Source organism: Pseudorca crassidens, chromosome 6, assembly GCF_039906515.1.
Source record: "Pseudorca crassidens isolate mPseCra1 chromosome 6, mPseCra1.hap1, whole genome shotgun sequence".
In the NCBI taxonomy this organism is placed as follows: domain Eukaryota; kingdom Metazoa; phylum Chordata; class Mammalia; order Artiodactyla; family Delphinidae; genus Pseudorca; species Pseudorca crassidens.
Window position 1 is genome coordinate 128,400,162 of NC_090301.1, and position 21,314 is coordinate 128,421,475.

General features: G+C 45.0%; 1 protein-coding gene across 1 annotated transcript; it reads left to right on the forward strand.

The window, feature by feature from the left end:
* The first annotated feature begins 362 nt into the window (after positions 1-362).
* PTPN18 (protein tyrosine phosphatase non-receptor type 18) lies at positions 363-17,463 on the forward strand. The gene is made up of 15 exons (XM_067742343.1): positions 363-494; positions 2,628-2,736; positions 3,024-3,100; positions 3,180-3,275; positions 3,389-3,427; positions 13,266-13,334; positions 14,072-14,134; positions 14,356-14,498; positions 14,886-14,952; positions 15,030-15,107; positions 15,200-15,289; positions 15,552-15,640; positions 16,313-16,521; positions 16,960-17,034; positions 17,258-17,463. The coding sequence occupies exons 1-15, from the start codon at positions 402-404 to the stop codon at positions 17,323-17,325; spliced, it is 1,365 nt and encodes a 454-aa protein (XP_067598444.1). The 5' UTR covers positions 363-401; the 3' UTR covers positions 17,326-17,463.
* The last annotated feature ends 3,851 nt before the right edge of the window (positions 17,464-21,314 follow it).

Sequence of the window (21,314 nt, forward strand, 5' to 3'; positions counted from 1 at the left end):
CAGAAGACAGAGCCGGGGAGGCCGGGCGAGGGCATGAAGCCATCCGCCCTGCCCAGGCGCGGACCCCGGGTCCAAGAGAGAGGAAGTGGCCATGGGACCGTGCGGACTCAGCCAGCTCACGCGGAGGCCATAAAAAAGGGAAGAGCCAGAGCAGGATCCACGTCCCTGGCCCACCCCGGGTGAACCAAGCGCTCAGGCAGCCGCCCCGGTCCGGGAGCCTGTAGGCGAGGCTGGGGCGGGCTCTGAGTGTCATTGGCCGAGGGGAGCGCCCTGTCCGCCGCTGCGCACTTCCATTGGCTGGCGAGATCTGAGGCGGGGCCTCGGCAGCCTCCCACGGAGTCTACACTAGGTGGGAGCGCGGAGCGCCACAGGTGGACTGGGTATCGCTAGCCGGCAGCGCCATGAGCTGCAGCTTGGACGCGGCGAGGAGCTTCTTGGAGCAACTGGAGGCACGGGGAGTCCGAGAGGGGGCGGTCCTCGCCTACGAGTTCAGCGTGAGTGGCCGAGTTGGCCGGCAGCGCGCCGCGCTTCGGCTCCTTGCCCAGGATGGTCCAGACGTCTGTTCTCCTGTGCGCCCTGCTGCGCTTTGCCTCTCTCTCTCTGTCTCTCTCTCTGTCTCTCTCTGTCTCTCTGTCTCTCTCTCGGCCTCCAGGGGCATCTCCTCGCCTCGAGATCTCTCTGTTTTTCTCTCCCCAGCACCTCTCTCTGTCGCCCTCTCTCCCTGTCTGTCTTCACCCTCTGCCAGTAGGTCCCAGAGGGCTATGTCCACGGCCGGGTCGGGCGGGGCCGCACACGCCCTCGGGTCCCTGCGCCCTTGCCGCGCTCCCAGAATCGTCCGGTTGCTGAGCAGGGCAGGCGCTCACCTGCGCTGGACACGCGACGCCCGGCCGCTCCAGGCGACCAGGCAGTCACTCCTGTGGTCCTGGGGAGGAAGGGGCTGGGGAAAGAGGAACCAAGAGGCCCCGCTGCGGCGAGTGTGTGGACGCCGGCTCTAATAGGCGCTGTGGCCTGTGGCGCTTTATCCGGTCCCTCTGGCCTCAGTTTCTCCTTGGGTGAAATGCGGACATTGATGACTCAACTGGCCTGAGGATTAAAACAACCGGTGTGGGTAAAAAGCGCTTAGCACATCTTGAGCTCTCACTTTGTAGGCGCCTTTGTCACTAGTTATAAATATTCTAAACTTTACAATGGGGTAGTGCAAGCTGTATGTAAAGAATGCTAACGCAGCAGCGTCGTAGGCATCGCATCTACATGTACTGAGGTATTTTAAATATAATAACATGGAAACGTGCTATGCAAATACAATATATGGTGACATCTCAAATTTAGAAATAAGTTTGGTAAATATATGTATGTATCTAATAAATGACTATATATCGTTGAGTATAATAAAAATAGATAACAAACATTTATGAAATAATTTTATTAATAAATAGAAAATATATAGTGAATATGTATAAATATGATTGTAAACTATAATTTACACAATAACATTAGTTAACTTCTTAAAACAGTAGAATACACATAAATACAACATAGAATTATAATTTATCAAATAAGCAGTTATTGAAGTTCCTAAGTAATAAAATATGTAATAAATAGATAAAAGAAGTTTAAGATAAATCTAAATTTACACAAATATAAAAATCATATATAAGAAATGCATAATAAATGCAAAATATATAATTTATTCAATATGAAAATGTACATAATAAATGTAAACATAATATCCAGGTAGTACATGACATCATGTCCATCCGGGTCTGGGTCCAGTCTGGGACAGTAAGCAGTGCCAGCTGCTGGAGGCCACCCTCCTGCAGGCAGCCTCCTGTACTCACAGGAGTCTTTGGGCCTCTCTAGGCCTTGGTTTCCTCATCTATATAGTAAAAATATTAATAGTGGTACCCACTACACTAGTGTGTCCACGAGGATGTAAATGACTTGATGGGCATAAGAACACTTAGAATGCTGGCTTGCACTCATCAGGGGGCTTGGTAGGTGTTACTTATTATCATCATGATTATGAATACTTGATGATGGTAATGCTATTCACTAATTATAATAATGGAACAGTAGTAAAGCACCTATAGTATCTAGTTACATAAGTAGTGTTATTCATTATAATTCATATGCATTGTATATTGTCTTATATATTGTGTATCACCATGTTTGTTATTTTAAATGCATAATATATTACAATTATTGTTCACAATACAATGTAAATACACATTGAGTGTACAGGGGGTAGATGCTCAGAGGTCTGAGTTCAATACTCACTCACTCACTGTGCCACTTCCTGGGTGGGACTTTCAGCAAGTCACTCAAACATGTGGTGCCTCAGCTTTCTCACCGGCATGATGGGGACGTCAATAATAGTACCCACTTTGGAGGGACCTTGCAGGTGGTTCAATGCCCTCACACAGAGCCTGGCACAGAGAAGGCACTCTGAGTCGCTACTATTATGGAATCATAATTAGCAGGCCCTGTGCTATCTGGGCACTGCACTCACCTCTCACAGGCCACGTGCTGTGTATCCCTGTGAGAGTCTCAGTGTCCCAGGACCCTAACCTGGCTCCTCTCTTGCTCTCTCCTCCCTCTCCCGGGTCTTCTTTCTGTCCTCCCACCAGGACATCCGGGCCCGCTCAGCCTCCTGGAAGACAGACAGCGTGTGTTCCACTGAGGCCGGCAGTCGACCAGAAAATGTGAGGAAGAACCGCTACAAAGATGTGCTGCCATGTAAGTTGGGGGTGGGAGTGGGGACCTTCTGGAGGGAGTCGGTGCTGCTTTGCATGCCCACACCCCGAGGCAGTGCAGGTGTTAGCCCGGATCCCCGTGCCACCACTGGGCCCCCAGAACTCTCCCTCCCAGGGCCTTGCTGTGGCTGCATTTCTCTCCAGCAGTCTGCGAGTGCACCTCGATGGGATCCCTGCTAGGTATGCTGTCCCCTGCTGGCTTTCATCTGGGAGGCCGTCAAGGCCCCTGTCACCCACAAACTCCACGTTTCTCACCTCTCCCGCTGGCAGACGATAAGACACGAGTGATCCTTTCCCTGCTCCAGGAAGAGGGACATGGAGACTACATCAATGGCAACTTCATCAGGGTCAGGCTGGGCGTTAGGGAAGGGGCAGAGGTGGTGGAGGGGACAGCGGGATCTCCATAGTGAACTTAGCCTTTACCAGGGCACAGATGGAAGCCAGGCCTACATCGCCACGCAAGGACCCCTGCCTCACACCTTGCTAGACTTCTGGCGCCTGATCTGGGAGTTTGGGGTCAAGGTCAGCTTTGGGGGGGTGTGAGGTATGTCCAACATTCTGGGTCCTCCCTTGGCCCTGATAACCACACCCTCTAAACCAAATCTCCTCCCTTTCCCCTTACCCCTCTTGTCTAGGTGATCCTGATGGCCTGTCAGGAGATTGAAAATGGGCAGGTAGGTGTCCTCAGCCCCTAGAATGCATATCCTTGTGCAGAGAGGAGACAGGAGAAATCTTGCTAGCTCCTCTTCCCTGATGCCATGACTCAATGGCCCAGTTCTTGGTGTGACCCTCACTGTACCTCTGCTAAGCCCACTATTACTATCTTTAATTTTTTTGTTGATCTTTTACCTTTTATTCATGGGGCTCAACCCCTCTCCTGCTGATCTTCCCGCCCCATTCCATACCATAGACCATAAGGCCCTATAACTGTGGCTTCCCCAGTACAGCTCTGATCTCTCTTTCCACCTTTCTCCCCTTTATTCACTCCACTCCAACCACCCTGGCCTTTGTTCTGCCTCGGGTCCTATGCTTTGTTCCCACTGCCTGGGACATTTTCCCCTTGGCCTGCTCCATCACCACCTTCAGGTCTTGGCTCAAATGCTACTTCCTCAATGAGATCTTCCTGGATCTCACCCATTTGGAACTCCAAGCACTCTCACTCTCCTTCCCTTGTCCTATTTTCATTTTTTTCTTCACAGTTCTTACCAACTTCTAACATACAAGATAATCTACAAATGTGTTATGTATATTGTTTATTCTGTCTTCCTGATAAGAAGAAAAGTTCCATGAGGGCAGGGATCTTTGTTTTGCCCATTAGCATAAATTAGTTACTCAAAGAATGTATGTCAACATTGAAGGCACATGGTTTCTGCATCCTGGCGTGCTCCATGGACAGGGCTGGGGGTGGGGTAAGTACTGCCCCGGGATGGCTGGCTGATCATGGAGTCTGTACAATCTGTAGTGATGTACCTTCTTCATTCCTAATTTTGATAGTTGGTCATCTGTCTGTCTCTCTCTCCTACATTGGTCTGGCAAGAATAAAGACAAGAAAACTTTAGTTGTTGTACTAAATCTGTCCTGCTACCTGTTTTTGTAAATAAAAATGTATAAGAACATAGCCACACTCATTTGTTTACATAGTGTGTATACCTGCTTTCATGCTACAATGGCCAAGTTCAGTAGTTGCAAGTTAAGTACATTGTATGGCTCACAAAGTCTAAACTATTATTATCTGGCCATTTATAGAAAGTTAGCCAATCTCTGGGCTAGAGGCTTATCAATTTTATTATTTTTTCAAAGAAGCAGCTTTGAGTTTTATTCATTTTCTCTATTTTTTTAATGTTTATTTCATTAATTTCTTCCCTTTATCATTTCCTTCCTTCTGGTTTAGGTTTAACTTGCTCTTTTTTTTTTTCTAGTTCCTTAATCTTAGATAATAGACTTTGCGATTTTTTTCACATATAAGTATTTTAAAAAATATTTATTTACTTTTTGGCTGCATGGGGTCTTAGTTGCGGCATTGGGGATCTTTTTGTTGCGGTGCGTGGGCTCTTAGTTGCGGTGCGCAAGCTTCTCTCTAGTTGTGGTGCGCAGGCTCACTAGTTGCGGCATGCGGGCTCTGGAGCATGTGGGCTCTGTAGCTGTGGCTCACGGGCTCCAAAGTGCGTGGGCTGTAGTTGTGGCACATGGGCTCTCTAGTTGCAGTACATGGGCTCTCTAGTTGCGGCACGTGGGCTTAGTTGCCCTGTGGTATGTGGGATTTTAGTTCCCCGACCAGGGATCAAACCGGCATCCCCTGCATTGCAAAATGGATTCTTAACCACTGGACCACCAGGGAAGTCCCCACATATAAGTATTTAATATCATTCATTTTTTTCTATGCAGTGCTCTAGCTACATCTCACAAACTGGTATGTAGTGTCTTTTTTTTCAGTTAGCTCAAAATATTTTCTACTTTCCCTTGTGATTTCTTCTTTGACCAATGGTATTTGACCATGGCTGTGCTTAAATTCCAAATATTTGGGGGCTTTTCCATATATCTTCCTGTTATTAATTTTCAGTTCCATTGTGGTCAAAGAACAACTTTATATGATTCAAATGTACTGAAACTTGTTTTGTGGCCATGAATGTGATCTATCTTGGTACATGTTTTGTGTGCACTTGAAAAGAATGTGTATTCTGCTTTGTTGAGTGGAGTGTTCTATAAATATCAGGTCAAATTGATTGTGTCTTTTTGAAAGACACTTTAATATCTTCTATATCTTTACTGTATCTTCTATATCCTTACTGATTTCTTTTCTCTAAATGTTCCATCAATTGCCAAGAGAGGAGTGTTGAAACTTCCAGCTGTTCTATAACTGTGAATTAGGACAAGTTTCTCAATAGTATTATTCAAATCTTGTTATTCTTACCTTTTTTTTTTTCTTTTTGGCCATGTGGCATGTGGGATCATAGTTCCCCTGACCAGGGACCGAACCTGTGCCCACTGCACTGGAAGGGTGCCCCCTGCAGTGGAAGGGCAGAGTCTTAACCACTGGACTACCAGGGAAGTCCCTATTCTTACTTTTTTTCATCTACTTGTCCTATTATTTGCTGAAAGAGGAGTGTTGAAATCTCTAACTCTGATTTTAGATTTATCTACTTCTCCTTTCAGTTCTGTCAGTTTTTGCTTCAGATATTTTACAACTCTATAATTGAGTGCTTATACAGTTAGGATTATGCCTTCCTGATGAATCAATCCTGTTTTCAATATGTAATGTCCCTTTTATCTCTAAAAGGAAAAGGGTAATATCCCTTTCTCTAAAGTGTACTTTGATATTAATATAGCCATTTAAACCTCTTTAGATTAGAGTGTGCATGATATCTCTATTTTAATTCTTTTACTTTTTATCTGTGTTCATTTTTATTTATTTTATTTATTTTTTTGGCTGCACCACGGGGCTTGCAGCCTCTTATTTCCCTGAGCAGGGATTGAACCCATGCCCCCTGCAATGGAAGTGCAGAGTCCTAACCACTGGACTTCCAGGGAATTCCCCATTTTTATTTTTAAACTGTGTTTGTTATAGCTGGCACATTGTGGGTACTTACTTTTTTATCCAGTCTGACAATCTCTGCCTTTAATTGGAGTATTTAGTCTTTAATGTGCCAATAATGTGTCTAAATCTATGATTTTGCTATTTGTTTTCTATTTGTTCCATCAGTTCTTTGTTCCTTTCTTATTTTCTGTCTTCTTTTTTACTGCGAATTTTTATGACTCTGTTTCACAGTCATTATTCACTTATTAGTTATACCTCTTTGTATTATGTGCTTGTGTTCTTAGTGGAATGTGTACTTATCACAGTCTATATTCAAATAATATTATATCATTTCATGTAAAATGTGAGAACTTTACAATAGCATATTTCAATTTTCTCTTTCCATGCTTCAAGCTATTGTTGCCCTAGGTTTGATCCCAAATTTAAAATATACTACACAACACACTGCTATTATTTTTCCTACAGATTATCTTTAAAAAAAACAACTTTATTGAGATACAATTCATCCATCTAAAGTGTGCAATTCAATTGTTGTTAATATATTCCTGAGTTATACAGTCATCACCACAATGAATTTCAGAACCTTTTCATCACCCCATAAAGAAGCCTTGTATCTATTAGCAGTCATGCTGCATTTCCTACCAAACTCCACCCTAGGCAACTACTAATCTATTTTTAGTCTCTGTAGATTTGCCCACTCTGGACTTTTCCTATAACTGGAATCATATGATATGTTGTCTTTCATGACTGGCTTCTTTCACTAAGGTTGTATTTTAAGGCTAATGTATATTGTAGCATGTATCAATACTTCACCCATTCTTATTGCTGAATAACACTCCATTGAATGGATCTACCACATTTTATATATCCATTAATCACTTCATAGAATTTGAGCTGTTTCCACTTTTTGGTGATTATGAATATTGCTGCTATAAACATTCATGTGAAAGTTTTTGTGTAGAAGTATGTTTTCATTTCTCTTGGATATATACCTAGAAGTGGAATTGCTGGGTCATATGGTAAACTCTATTTTTAACATTTTGAGGAACTACCAAACTGTTTTCCACAGTGGCTATATCATTTTACATTTCAACCAGCAATGTATGAAGGTTCCAATTTCTCCACATTCTTACCAACACTTGTTATTGTCTGTCTTTTTCATTTTTGCTATCCTGTTTGATGTGAAGTTGTACTCATTGGGTCTTTTTTTTTTTTCAGTTGTGGTAAACTATACATAACATAAATTTTGCCATTTTAATGATCTCAAGTGTACAATTTGGGAACATTAAGTACACTCACAGTGTTGCAAACCGTTACCACTGTCCAATTCCAGAACTTGTTCATCATCCCAGACAGAAACTCTGTATCCATTTAACAGTTTCTTCCCATTTCCCCTTCCTGCAGCTGTTGGTAGCCTTTATTCTACTTTCTGTCTCTATTAATTTGCCTCTTCTAGGTACCTCATATCAGTGGAGTCATACAATACTTGTTCTTTTGTGTCTGACTTATTTCATTTATCAGGTTTTCAAGGTTCATCCATGTTGTAGAGTGTATCAGAATTTCATTCTTTTTAAGGCTGAATAACATTTCATTGTATGTATGTACCACATTTTGTTTATCCATTCACCTATTGATGGACATTTGGGTTGTTTCTACCTTTTGGTTACTGTGATAGTGCTGCTATGAACATTAGTACATAAGTATCTGTTTTGAGTCCTTGTTTTCAATTCTTTTGGGTAGTAGAATTAATTACTGGATCATATGGCAATTCTGTGTTTAATTTTGTTGTTGTTGCTTTCCACAGTGGCTGGACCACCTTATATTCTCACCAGCAATGCACAAGTGTTCCATTTTTCCAAACACTCACCAAGACATGTTATTTTCTGTTTTCACTTTTGTTTTTATTAGCCATCCTAATGGATGGGAAGTGGTATCTCATTGCAGTTTTGGTTTGCATTTGCCTAATGAGGTGGATTTGTGGTTTACATTTACCAAACATCTTTTCATGTGCTTATTTTTCCATTTGTATGTCTTCTTTGGAGAAAATTTGTTTCGGTCCTTTGCCCATTTTTTAATTGGGTTATTTGTCTTTTTATTATTGGGTTGTAAGAATTCTTCTGAATACAAGTCCCTTATCAGTATATGATTTAGAAATATTTTTTTCCATTGTGTGGGTGTGTCTTTTCATTTTCTTTATAGTGTCCTTTGAAGCACAAACAATTTTTAATTTTGAAGACTTCCAATCTATTGTTTTGATGTGCTTTTGATGTTGTATCTAACAAGTCATTGTCTAACGAAAGGTCAAAAAGATTTACTCCTATGTTTTCTTCTAAGTGTTTTATAGTTTTCTCTCTTATGTTTAGGTCTCTGATTCATTTTGAGTTAATTTTTGTATATGGTGTAAGACAGCGGTCCAAATTCATTCTTTTGTTTATAGATACCCAGTTGTCCTAGCACCATTTGTTAAAAAGACTGTGCTTTCCCCATTGAATGGTCTTGGTACTTTGTTGAAAATCAATTGAGTGTACACGTAAAGGTTTATTTCTGGACTCTCAATTCTATTCCATTGATCGACATGTCTATCTTTGTGCCAGTACTACTCGGTATTGTAGGTTTGTGGTAAGTTTTGAAATCAGGAAGTGTGAGTCCTCCAAATTTGTTCTTCTTTTTGCAAGATTGTTTTGGCTATTCTGGGTCACTTGCCATGCAGAAAAGAGTTAACATATCAGGCATAAATGATTATGCTTAAAAAGAACTTCCTGCAAGGTTGGCTCTTGACTGGAAATTGGATTTCTAATAAGAGTGGCTCACCATGCCTAAACTGTTTATACAAACAACGTGTCTATGTGACAGTAGGTTTATGTGAACATCTGCTTTCCCTCTGGGAGTCTGAAGTTTTGTCACATGCTAGTCAGAGGTGCCTACCTACCACATAGAGTCCCCCAGTAAAAACCCTGGGCACTGAATTCCTAAATGTCCCTGTGGACATTTCACATGTGTGGTCACAACTCATTCTGGAGGAATTAAGCACATTCTATGTGACTCCACTGGGAGAAGAACCTTGGAAGCTGGCACCCTGTTTCCTGCAGACTTCACCCTGTGCGCCTTCTCCCTTTGCTGTTTTATCCTGTAACCTTTCATTGCGATAAATTGTAGCCACAAGTACAACTCTATGCTGAGTCCTGTGAGCCCTCCTATTGAGTCATCAAAACTGAGGGCAGTCTTGGGAATCCATAACACATTTATTAATGTTAACATATTGTTTATATATTAATGTTAAGATCAGCTTGCCCATATCTTCAAAAAGCCTTCTAGGATTCTGATAAGGATTTCATTGAATCTATCAATTCTGGGGGTGGGTGGGAGGTATTGCAAATAATAGTTTTTTAAATATGAAAATACAGTTGATTTTTCTATATTGACTTTGTATCCTGCAACCTTGCCGAACTCGCTTATTAGTTCTAATAGTGTGTGTGTGTGTGTGTGTGTGTGTGTGTGTGCGCGCGCGCATTCTTTAGGGTTTTCTATATATAATATCATGCTATCTGCAAGTTGACATACTTTTGCTTCTTCCTTTCCAATCTGGGTAACCTCCCTTCCTTTCTTTCTTCTTCTTTCTCTCCCTATCTTTTTTTTTTTCTTTTCTTTCCTTTCCTTTCCTTTTCTTTTTTCTCTCTCTTGCTTCCTCCCTCCTACCTTCCCTCCTTTCCTTCCTTCATTTCTTTTTTCCTAATTGCACTGTCTACAACTTCCAGTACAAAAAAGTGCAAACATTCTTGTCTTGTTCCTGATCTTAAGCACAAAACATTCAGTCTTTCACCATTAAGTATTAGGTTAGCTGTAGGTTTTGGTAGATATTTTTTGTTGTTGTTGGTTTTGCTTTTTAAATCAAGATGGGGAATTTCCTTTCTATGTCTAGTTCCTTTCATATTTTTATATGAAAATGTATTGGATTTTGTTCAGATTTTTTTTCTGCATCTATTAAGTTGATCATGTGTTTTTGTTTCATTTTCTATTATTATGGTATATGATATTGATTGACCTTCATGTATTGATTTTCATATATGTGTTCCCGGGATTAATCCCACCTGATCCTGTGTAAAATCCTTTGTTAATATTGTGTTGAGGATTCTTCTGTCTATATTCTTGAGACGCTGCTTAGTAGTTTTCTTTTCTTGTGATATCTGTCTGGTTTTGGTAGCAGAATAATACTGGTCTCAAAATATGTTGGCAAATGTTCCTTCAATTTTTTGGAAAAGTTTGTGAAGGATTCCTATTAATTCCTCCTTTTTTGGTAAAATTCACTAGATTATCTTTTAAAGATGTTAAAAATGAGAAATACCTTTTACATTTAGCTACATATTTACCTTTTTCTTTACTTTTCATCCCTTTGTGTGGGTCTGTATTCCACCTGGTTCCTTTTGTATGAAAAGCTTACTATAATATTTCTCATAGTGCAGTTTTGCTTGTGACAAAGTCTCTCAGCTTTTGTCTGAAAGTTTTTTTAATTTCAGCATTTTTAGGGTGTCACAGCATTGCTCTCTGGCTTGCAGAGTTTCTAACAAAATTCTGCTGTCATCCTTATTCCTCAGTATGTAATGTGTCTTTTTTATGTGTGATGCTTTTAAGATTTTTTTCTTTATCATTGTTTTTCAGCAATTTGATCATGAGCTACCTTGGTGTGGCTTTCTTTATGATTATTCTCCCTCTGGTTCATTGACCTTCTTGGATCTGTGGGTTCATAGTTTCATCAAATTTGGAAAATTTTCCAGCTATTGTTTATTCAAAAATAGCTTCTATTCTCCCCTCTCCTCTCCTTCTGGACTCCAGGTACACATACATTAGGCCACTTGATATATATTTCCACAGGTATCTGATTCTCTCTCTTAGTTTTTTTCCCCAGTTTTTCTCTCTCTTTTTCATTTTGAATAGTTTCTATTGCTATGCCTTTGTGTTCACTGATCTTCTGGTGTCTAATCTGCTATTAGAGAGTGAATTTTTTTTCATATTCTTTTCCATTATGGTTTATCACAGGATATTGAATACAGTTCCCTGTGCTATACAGTAGGACCTTGTTGTTTATCCATTCTATATATAATAGTTTGCATTTGCTAATCCCAAACTTCCAGTCCATCCCTCCCCACCCCCTTGCCCACAGCAACTACAAGTCTGTTCTGTATCTCTGTGAGTCTGTTTCTGTTTTGTAGATAAATTTATTTGTGTCATATGTTAGATATTTAGTGATATCCTATGGTATTTGTCTTTCTCTTTCTGACTTACTTCCCTTAGTGTGATAATCTCTAGGTCCATCCATGTTGCTGCAAATGGCATTATTTCATTCTTTTTTATGGCTGAGTATATTGTATATATATACCTCATCTTCTTTACCCATTCATCTGTCGATAGACATTTAGGTTGTTTCCATGTCTTAGCTATTTTGAGTAGTGCTGCTATGAACACAGGGGTGCATGTATCTCTTCAAATTATAGCTTTGTCCGGATGTATGCCCAGGAGTGAGATTGCTGGATCATATGGTAACTCTATTTTTAGTTTTTTGAGGAACCTCCATACTGTTTTCCATAGTGGCTGCATCAATTTACATTCCCACCAGCAATGTGGGAGGTTCTCTTTTCTCCACACCCTCTCCAGCATTTGTTATTTGTAGACATTTTCATGATGGCCATTCTGACCAGTGTGAGGCGGTACCTCATTGTAGTTTTGATTTGCATTTCTCTAATAATTACTGATGTTGAACATCTTTTCATGGGTCTTAGACAGTGAATTTTTTATTTCATATATTTTATTTTTCCTCTCTAGAAGTTCCATTTAGGTCTTTTTAATATCTTTTATTTCACTTTCATCCCTTTTGTGGTTCCCTTTTCATTTTTGAACATATTTATAATATTTACAAAGGCTGTTTCAAAGTCTTTGTCTGCTTGTTTCCTCATCTCTATTGGGTCTTTTTCTGCTGCTTTTTCTCCTGGGTATAAGTCATATTTTCTTGCTTCTTTGTATGTCTAGTAAATTTTTATTGGATGCTCAATATTTTAAATTTTACAAAAGTAAATTTTGGATTTTTTACCTTCCTTTAAAAAGTGTTGGACTTTTTGTGGAAGGCAGTTAAGTTACTTTTAGATATTTGATCATTTTAAGGTTTGTTTCTAAGCTTTTGTAGGGCGAGTCTAGAGAAGCCTTTATTCTAGAACTAAGTTCTTCTACTTTCAATGTTTGATCCTTCAGGTTCCCTATTGAATGCCCTTTCTAATCACTCAGGTCTCTCCACTGTGGCTGGAGGAAATGTAAATTATTTCTGTCCCACTGTGAGCCCTAGGAAATGTTCATCTTATAGTTCCCTAGCTATTATTCCTTCAAGGGAAGTTATTCCTTCCTAGCTTCATGGGGTTTCGTGTCATATGTGCCCAGATCATTATTCAGCTAAAGACTTAAGGGGACCCCTATGCAGACTTCTGGAGTTCTTTGCTTTTGTTTGCATAGTGCTGTTCTCTCAAGACCTCTGCCTTGGCCTCCCCGAGCCAAGATCTCTGGTTCCTCAACTCAGTGGGCTCATCAAACTCTCCAGGTTCTGCAGCCTGGTTACTGCCTCTTGGCAGTAAGCTGGGGAGGTCATAAGGTTTGACTCATGTGTTTCCCGTTGTTCAGTGATCACAGTCCTGCAAGGCTGTGGACCAGTGTCTGAAAATAGTGGCTCATATATTTTGTCCAGGTTTTCAGTTGCTTACAGAAGTAGAATATTCTGGACTGTCTTCCTCCTGCACAGTCAGAAGCTCACATCTCCATTGAGTCTGTCTGTGTTTACTCTGATGAGGTTCTGCTGCCTGGCCTCCTTTGAAGTTTCAGTTGTCTGTGCTTCCACCAGCAACCTGAGCTGTCCCATGCGGGGTGTGCACGTGTTGATCTGAACTTTGAGGCAGACTCCCCCTCTTCACTCTCTGCCCTTTTCCCCGTGCCTTTTGCAGAAAAAGTGTGAGCGTTATTGGGCCCAAGAACAGGAGCCACTGCAGATTGGGCTTTTCTGCATCACTCTGGTGAGCTGGGGCAGAGGTGGGAACAGCACTTTATGAAGTCTCGGATGTTGTGGAAGATTTCACAGATGATTCTGAGTGGAAAGCTTTTGGGCTGGGCCTGAACGGTTTTCCCACAGTCCCACTCACACTGCAGGGAGCGCTCTGGTATTAGCATTGCAAATAGTCAGAACTCATTATATACTGTTTTTGCATTTTAACTACTATCATGGTTATCTCTGTAAATGTTCATGTGCCTGGTTAGGTTCTTAAAATTCTTATTTCCCTTACCCTTTCAAAAGAACTCAGGAAAATCTCTCATAAGTCATAAATACAATTGGTATTGAATAAATACAATGAAACTTGTTTTAGAACAAAAGACGTTTCTTTGTTTCACTGTAAATGAGCTTGTTGGATATTTAATCATAGTTCCTCTTTCTCCCCTTTGTGAAATGTTTCCTTCACAAAAGCCATGGGAGATATTCGGGCTAAATTAATTTTTAAAAATATGTTGTTTGTATTTGATTTTTCTTTTGTTTTTTTTGGGGGGGCCATGCTGCGTGGCTTGCAGGATCTCAGTTCCCTGACCAGGGATTGAACCCAGGCCATGGCAGTGAAAGCCCAGAATTCTAACCACTAGGCCACCAGGGAACTCCCTGTATTTGATTTTTAATCAGAAATGCTTTGTTTTTTGTAAATATGTCTTTTGGCACCTGTGATCTTTGTTCTCTGCCCTCTTCTCACATGCCCCATATCCACAGACAAGGGAGACATGGCTGAATGCAGACATTACGCTCAGGACTCTTCAGGTCACCTTCCAGAAGGTACTGAAAGGGGAGGAGGAGACTCCTACATAGGGAGAGCTGTTTCCTGTCTCTGTTTTCTCATCTGTAAAATGTGCATTAACAATAGTACCCATCTCTTCAGTTATTATCTGTTGCATTTAAACGGAGGATGTAGAGAACTAGGGCTGACATGTAACAGGGGCTCAATAAATGCATTTCTTTCTTTTTTTATTCTTTGCCCCTCATTTCCTATGTTTCAGGAATCCCGCTCTGTGTACCAGCTGCAGTATATGTCCTGGCCAGACAGAGGGGTCCCTACCAATCCCGACCACGTGCTCGCCATGGTGGAGGAAGCCCGGCGCCTCCAGGGATCTGGCCCCAGCCCCCTCTGTGTCCACTGCAGGTTTAGGAAAATGGGCTTTATGGGGGTCTGGCGAGACAGAGGGGATGGTGGTGGAGAGGGGACAGGGAGGATAGTGCAGGGCTTGGAGCCAGTCTTACAGTCTGAGTGCCTGTTTCAAGAAACCTGAGGCCACACTTGCTCAAGTTGCAGCTGAAATGGTTAGTATTTATTGAGCACAGACTGCTAGGGAGTAAGTACACAGTTGATGCTCAACAAATATAAGCAATTAGAAAGGTTTTCCTTTCAAATTATAATCTGGGATCCTGGGAATCAAAAAGTGCTGCAGGGGACACTCCATTAAGGCCCTCACCCCCAGCCCCAAATGCCCCCTTTAAAAGGGGTTGCAGGCAGGCCCTGACCCAGCTCACTCTGATTCTCACTTGTCAGCGCGGGCTGTGGGCGAACAGGTGTCCTGTGCACCCTGGATTATGTGAGACAGCTGCTTCTGACCCAGGTATGAAGAGGGCATACAGCGCAGTGTGGGTCCTGTGCCTATGAGGTCCTGCTCAAGTGCCCATCTCTCTGCCCTAGATGATCCCACCTAACTTCAGCCTCTTCAGTGTGGTCCTCGAGATTCGGAGGCAGCGGCCTGCAGCCATACAGACAGAGGTGGGAGCCGGGTCTCCTCGTTCCAAGGACATATCCCTCCTGTTCTGGTCTTTCCTTCTCGATGACCCCTCTTCCCTCCCCCACCCCTTCAGGAGCAGTACAGGTTCCTGTGCCACACAGTGGCTCAGATGTTCCTCTCAGCGCTCCAAAATGCCAGCCCTCACTACCAGAACCTCAAGGAGGTACCAAGGCCCCTTCCAGTCCTCAGAGACCAGGACCCAGAGCAGAGGTCTATGGCCACCACCAGCGCCAGCATCCAGCCCTTGGACTCCCTCCGGGAGCAGGGACTGACGCACTATGATATCTACCTTTGTCCTCCTCCTTGCTCCCTTATCACTGTCCCCTCTTAAGCTTCCCCCACAGAGCCCACAGTGACCTCGCACCACTAGGAGCCTGGATAGCGTCCTCCGAAGCCTCATGCCTTTCCCTCCTGCCTTTCCCCAGAATTGTGCCCCACTCTACGATGATGCCTTCTCCCTCCGGACTTCCCACACCCTTCCTGCCACAGCCCGCCCATCCGGCGGGGTCCTCAGGTACCCAGCCCCCTCCCCTCAGTCTTCCATTTTCACTTTCTCGTCCTTGGAGGCTGGCCCTTTCCTCACCCTTGAAACACCAGCCCCTTCCTTGCCGTTCAGTTCACCAAATATTCACTGGCCCTTTCTTGCAGCTGACCTCTGGGAACCCTCCACAAGATGATTCTTTAATCCCAGAGATCCATTGCCTCTGCCCCTCAGGCTAGCTCCCGATGTTAGTTCTCTCCTCGCTTTTCCACTCGTTAATGCAGCAGATATTTTTTGAGGCCACCCAACTGTAAGGCCTCATGTCGGGTGCAGCAGAGACTTCAGCCCTTGGTCCCTGAGACCAGCCCTCCATTTTGAGACTCTCCCTTGCTTCTCTTTAGATGTCACTTCCTCATTCATTTATTCAACAGACAACTACACAGAAATGACCAATCCTCAATACCAATATCTTGCCCCATTCACCTGCCAGGCTGGCCCCTTCCTTCCTTCATCCACCCAACCTGCTGGGCGCTAGGGACACAGAAACGAGACCCCTTTCCCCAGAGGCGCTACCACCTCCACCTCCTCGCTCTGTAACTGCGCGCCGCCTCGGGCGGGAAGGAAGCCGGTGGTTTGCGCGCCGAGCGCGCTGCCCCCTCCCTCCCCAGCCTCGGCGCCGCCGCTTCACTTCCTCCCCACCCGCAGGAGCATCTCGGTACCCGGGTCCCCGGGCCTCGCCATGGCCGACACGTACGCTGTGGTGCAGAAGCGCGCGGCCCCCGCGGGCACCGGGACAGGGGCGGGCGCGCGGGCGCGCGGCGCGGAGGAGACGCCCCTCTACAGCCAGGTGACGCCGCGCGCCCGGCGGCCCCAGGCGCACGCGGAGGACGGGCGCGGGCCGCTGCCCGGCCGCGGTAAGTCGACGCGGCCCGGGCGCGGGGCTGGGGAGGGCTGGCCCCGACCTGCTCCGTCTCCCGACCCCCTGTGGCTGCGGTCTGGAGGGTCTGGAGGCCACGAGGACCCCCACCCCCCCTCCACCGAGTCCGGCCCGGTCACGCCCCGGAGGCTGACGTCCTGGCTTCCCCGGCCACGCCTCTGGGACAACCGCCCGTCCTCTGGTCACGCCCGGAAGCGTCCCGGGCCAAACCGCGGTCTCTGGCCCGACCACCTAGTCTGGGCGGAGGTCTCCGATTTGGTCACGCCCCTGGCCACGCACCCTCCTGCTGGGCCCCGGCGCCCGGCCCCCAGCCTGCCTTCTCTGGCCTGGGAGGATGCGCATTTGCCTCCGAGTGGCTCTCCGGAACTTCGAGGGGCGGCCTGAGCCGATCTGTTAGGTGGTTTTCTGCCCGCAGTTCCTGTTGACCAAAGCCCAGCAGGGCCTGGCGCCTACGAGGACGTGGTAGATGGAGCTCAGACTGGTGGGCTAGGTAAGTCAGACAGCCTGGGTCGCTGGGACTCTACAGTTTTAACTGAATCCCAGGCATTTGGGGCTTTAAGATGGTGTTAGGAAAACACACGCCCTCGGAGTCCTGTGGATGTGTCAGCAGCAAACCGTGAGGGCCTGGAGGCTTGGGGGTGACTTTCCACGAGTTGCCTACCTCTCTGCACCTCAGCTTCTCCGTGATCCCTACGGTGCCCTTCCTTTTCCAGGCTTCAACCTGCGCATTGGAAGGCCTAAAGGACCCCGGGACCCGCCTGCCGAGTGGACCCGCGTGTGAGTGCAGCGCCCTTGCCTGCCTGTTGGGTGCCTGGTCCACGTGGGTTCCTGGACTGCTGAGGGCCGTGCTCTACTCTGTGACGTGCTGGGAATGGGGTTGCTGGGCTGAATCAAAATAAAAGTTTCTCAGTGTGGAAAATATGGGGGCTTTGCCTCAGTGATCATAACGTTCAAGGCGTGAGGCTTGGGGAGGTAGTTGGTTGACAATGGCTGGTGAGGTTACACTGAGCATATTCAAGAATAAATTCAACCCCAAGAGTCTGGGCAGGGCTCCCGGCTGTGAAGGGAAGGATGGACAGATACGCTTCTGGAGACTGTCCCCTTCACCACTTGAAGGACTGGTTCATCTCAGTATCTGAGCCTCCCTCACTCAGACACTCAGCTTATAACACAGGGAGATGGATGGACCCCCGTTGACCTCCACCATTCAGACAGATGGAAGCCAGGCATAACAACAGCCAAGCAGACTGATTTCAGGCAGGTGAAAAGATCCCCAGATGGGCAGGCAGACAGATGGAATCCCAACCTGGACAGGCATATAGCAATTCCCTTAGACAGCCAGACCTTCAGAGGGACAGTCCATGGGTGGACCTCCAGCCAGAGAGAGTGACCCACTGACAGCCTAACAGACCACTCCATGCAAAACAGACCACCCAAAAGACAGACCACTTCCCCCAAGCTAAGCAGCTAGACGGACATCAGCCAGATAAACCCTTGGCTAGACAGACTCCCAGGCAGATGTAAAGAGATACCCAGCTGAATAGACACAGATGTCCTCTCAGCTAGACAGACCTCCCAGCTACACAGACCCACTCCCATGTGGGCAGACAGCCTGACAGACCTGGTCACACAGACTCCCAACTAGCCAACTGGACTCCAGCCAGGCAGATACTAGCCACACGGACCCTTGATTGCACAGACACCCCACCCAGCCAGCCAGACTTCCAACTAGGCAGACAGGTGGGCAGACCCCCCATTTTGGCAGAGAAATTGATATATCTTCTGCTGGGAAGACACCCAGGTGGACACTCAGGCAGTCAACTGGTCACATAGGCAGATGGACCCTCATATAGAAAAAGCATCATGAGCCAGACAGATCCTCCACTACCCAGACCATCTGCCAGTTGGACACACACTGCAAATCTTCAGGTAGATGGAATCCCTGCTAGCCAGATGGGCTCCTAGCCCTCAGATACATAGGACCCCATTGGATGGGTGGACTCCTAGTCGGACAGATAGATTCCTAGCCACAATGACACACCATCCTCAGCCAGAGAAATAAATGGACCCCAAGCCAACTGGCCAGCTAGATCCCAAGTTGGATGAACAGACCCCCAAACCAGATGAACGCGTAGACCCCCATCTGGACAGATGACTGGACCCCAACAAGTCAGACCCCTAGCTGTTCACACAGGCTTCTAGCCAGACAAGCCTCCAGCCCTTGAGCTGGACAGCAGATGCACACAGACCACCAGCTTGGCAGACAAATCTGCAGCCAGCAAGACAGCCCTCTAGCCTCACAGTCACGTGGACTGACCTCATACTGATAGACTGGTAAACCTCCAAGTAGACTCAGCTGGAAAAATAAACTCCGGACAGACTGACTCCTAACTTGAAAAGATCCTCAGACAAACCCATGACTGGACAGACATGCAGACCCCCAGCCAGAAAGCAGCCAGCCAGACCCCATCTAGACAGGTAGATACTCAGTGAGCCACACAGATCTCCAGCTGGACAGACAGACACTGGGCCACCTAGCCATATAACCTTCAAATGAGATGGAACGCCAGGTAGACAAAAAGATGAGTAAATTTACACTTGATGCTTCAAAATCCTGATCCTGCTCTGTAAGCCTCCCTCCCGACGTGATCTTCCTTCTGGCAGTGTCTGTCTGACAATGTCAGGTTTATCTAGGAGGACTCCCAGTCATTCCTCCCCAACACAGTGCCTTCTCCAGGCTGTTGGAAAGCTGGCCTGTGTCTGTGACGAGCGTGGACCACCAAGGCCTCCACCTGCTCAGCCAGGCCACATCCCTCACACAGTTACTGTGAGAATTCAGTGAAAGAGAATATAAAGAGCCTACCATCTGCTCAATAAGTGTTTGGCCATAATTAGCTCCAGGGCCCTGCATTCAATACAGGTCCTGAGACAAATCATTTGCCCTTTGAATGTTGGTAGAAGGAGGGTGAAACTTGCCTTCCCTGACCACAAAGTGCTTGGTGACAGTGACTTAATTTTTCAAGTATGTAAAGTCTCTGCACAAGAAGCAGTTCGACCAGCAGAAACCAGGAATTGCAGAGAAACTAGAGATTCCCCAGTTCAATGGGAAACAGGTGAAAGTTGGAGCAGATCTTGATGGAAAGAGGCAGGAAGGAGGCCCCGGGGCTGCTGATAGCAGAGGAGGCTGGAGGTGTCATTGAGAGTGTAAACCAACCTGAAAGCCAGAAATATTAAGTCATTGCACTCCGGAGACCAGAGGGGAAAAGCAGTAGTGTCTCAGAGTAGAGGGGGCTAATGGTAGAAGGAAGAGGCAACTTTCCATCATTTGATGTTTCTTTAAGCAGGTCTGTATCATAATGGTGAATAGCTTGGACTCAGTCACTTACTAGTGTGATATTGAGCAACTTTCTTAATTTTCACTGCTTCAGTTTTCCAGTCTATAAAATGGGACAATAAAGTTATATTTATCATAGCGTTGCCACATATATGACTGTGAATCTGGATTTTTACAATGGACATAGAAAGGAAGATTTCTTATTTTTTCAGGGCTTATCCCCAGAATAAAACAGAATTCCGTATAGTTGAAATAATTATATCAAAAGCTCTAACTAAGACATGGGACTTCCCTGGTTGTCCAGAGGATAGGACTCCATGCTTCCACTGCAGTGGGCACAGGTTTGACCCCTGGTGGGGGAACTAAGATTCCAGAAAAAAAACCTGAAAGCCAACCAGACAAACAAAAAAACCACAAAAAACAAAACAATAAAGCACCCTTTACCCAAGACAAAAATAAATGAAAGCAAATTTAATTATACATTCTCCTGCTTAAAATCTAGTGGCTCCAGTCTTTGATTACTGTTGCATTTTAAATCAGTGGGCAGAAAAATGTTTTATTCAACATAGGTTATTGAGATGATAAGTAGTCATTTAGGAAAAAAGAAGTTTGAGCCATATACCTTACAGCAAGATAAATTCCAAATGCATCAAAGATTTAAATGTAAAATATTAACCCATGTTACACCATGTTATTCACTGTAGTAGCAGAAGACTGGAAACATTAAATTAAATCAATTAATTAATTAATTAATGGATGCATTGTGTCTTTATTTCTGTGCGAGCTTTCTCTAGTTGCGGCGAGTGGGGGCTACTTTTCGTTGTGGTGCGCAGGCTTCTCATTGCGGTGGCTTCTTTTCAGGCTCTAGGCGTGCGGGCCTTAGTAGTTGTGGCATGTGGGCTCAGTAGTTGTGGCACACGAGCTTAGTTGCTCCTTGGCAGATGGGATCTTCCCAGACCAGGGCTCGAACCCATGTCCCCTGCATTGGCAGGTGGATTCTTAACCACTGTGCCACCAGAGAAGTCCTGGAAACATTTTAAATGTTCTCCCTGGGGTCCTGGTTAAATAAATGCTGTGATGGAATCTTATGCAGCTGTTTAAAAAAGGAAGAACTCCTCTATGCACTGGTGTGGACGAATCTCCAAATCACATGGAAAAATGAAAAAAAAGGGACTTACCTGGTGGCACAGTGGTTAAGAATCCCCCTGCCAATGCAAGGGACATGGGTTCAATCCCTGGTCCAGGAAGATCCCACATGCCATGGAGCAACTAAGCTCGTGCACCACAACTGCTGAGCCTGCGCTCTAGAGCCCGCGAGCCACAACTGCTGATCCCACGCACCATAACTACTGAAGCCTGTGCATCTAGAGCTGGTGCTCCGCAACAAGAGAAGCCACCAAAATGAGAAGCCCGTGCACCAGAACGAAGAGTAGACC

What these genes read in the sequence shown, in the direction of transcription:
- PTPN18 (XM_067742343.1), top strand. Translation starts at nt 402, where the DNA reads ATGAGCTGCAGCTTGGACGCGGCGAGGAGCTTCTTGGAGCAACTGGAG. An exon ending in TCAATGGCAACTTCATCAGG is followed by an intron (nt 3,101 to 3,179) that starts GTCAGGCTGGGC and finishes AGCCTTTACCAG; the next exon opens with GGCACAGATGGAAGCCAGGC. An exon ending in AGGAGATTGAAAATGGGCAG is followed by an intron (nt 3,428 to 13,265) that starts GTAGGTGTCCTC and finishes TGCCTTTTGCAG; the next exon opens with AAAAAGTGTGAGCGTTATTG.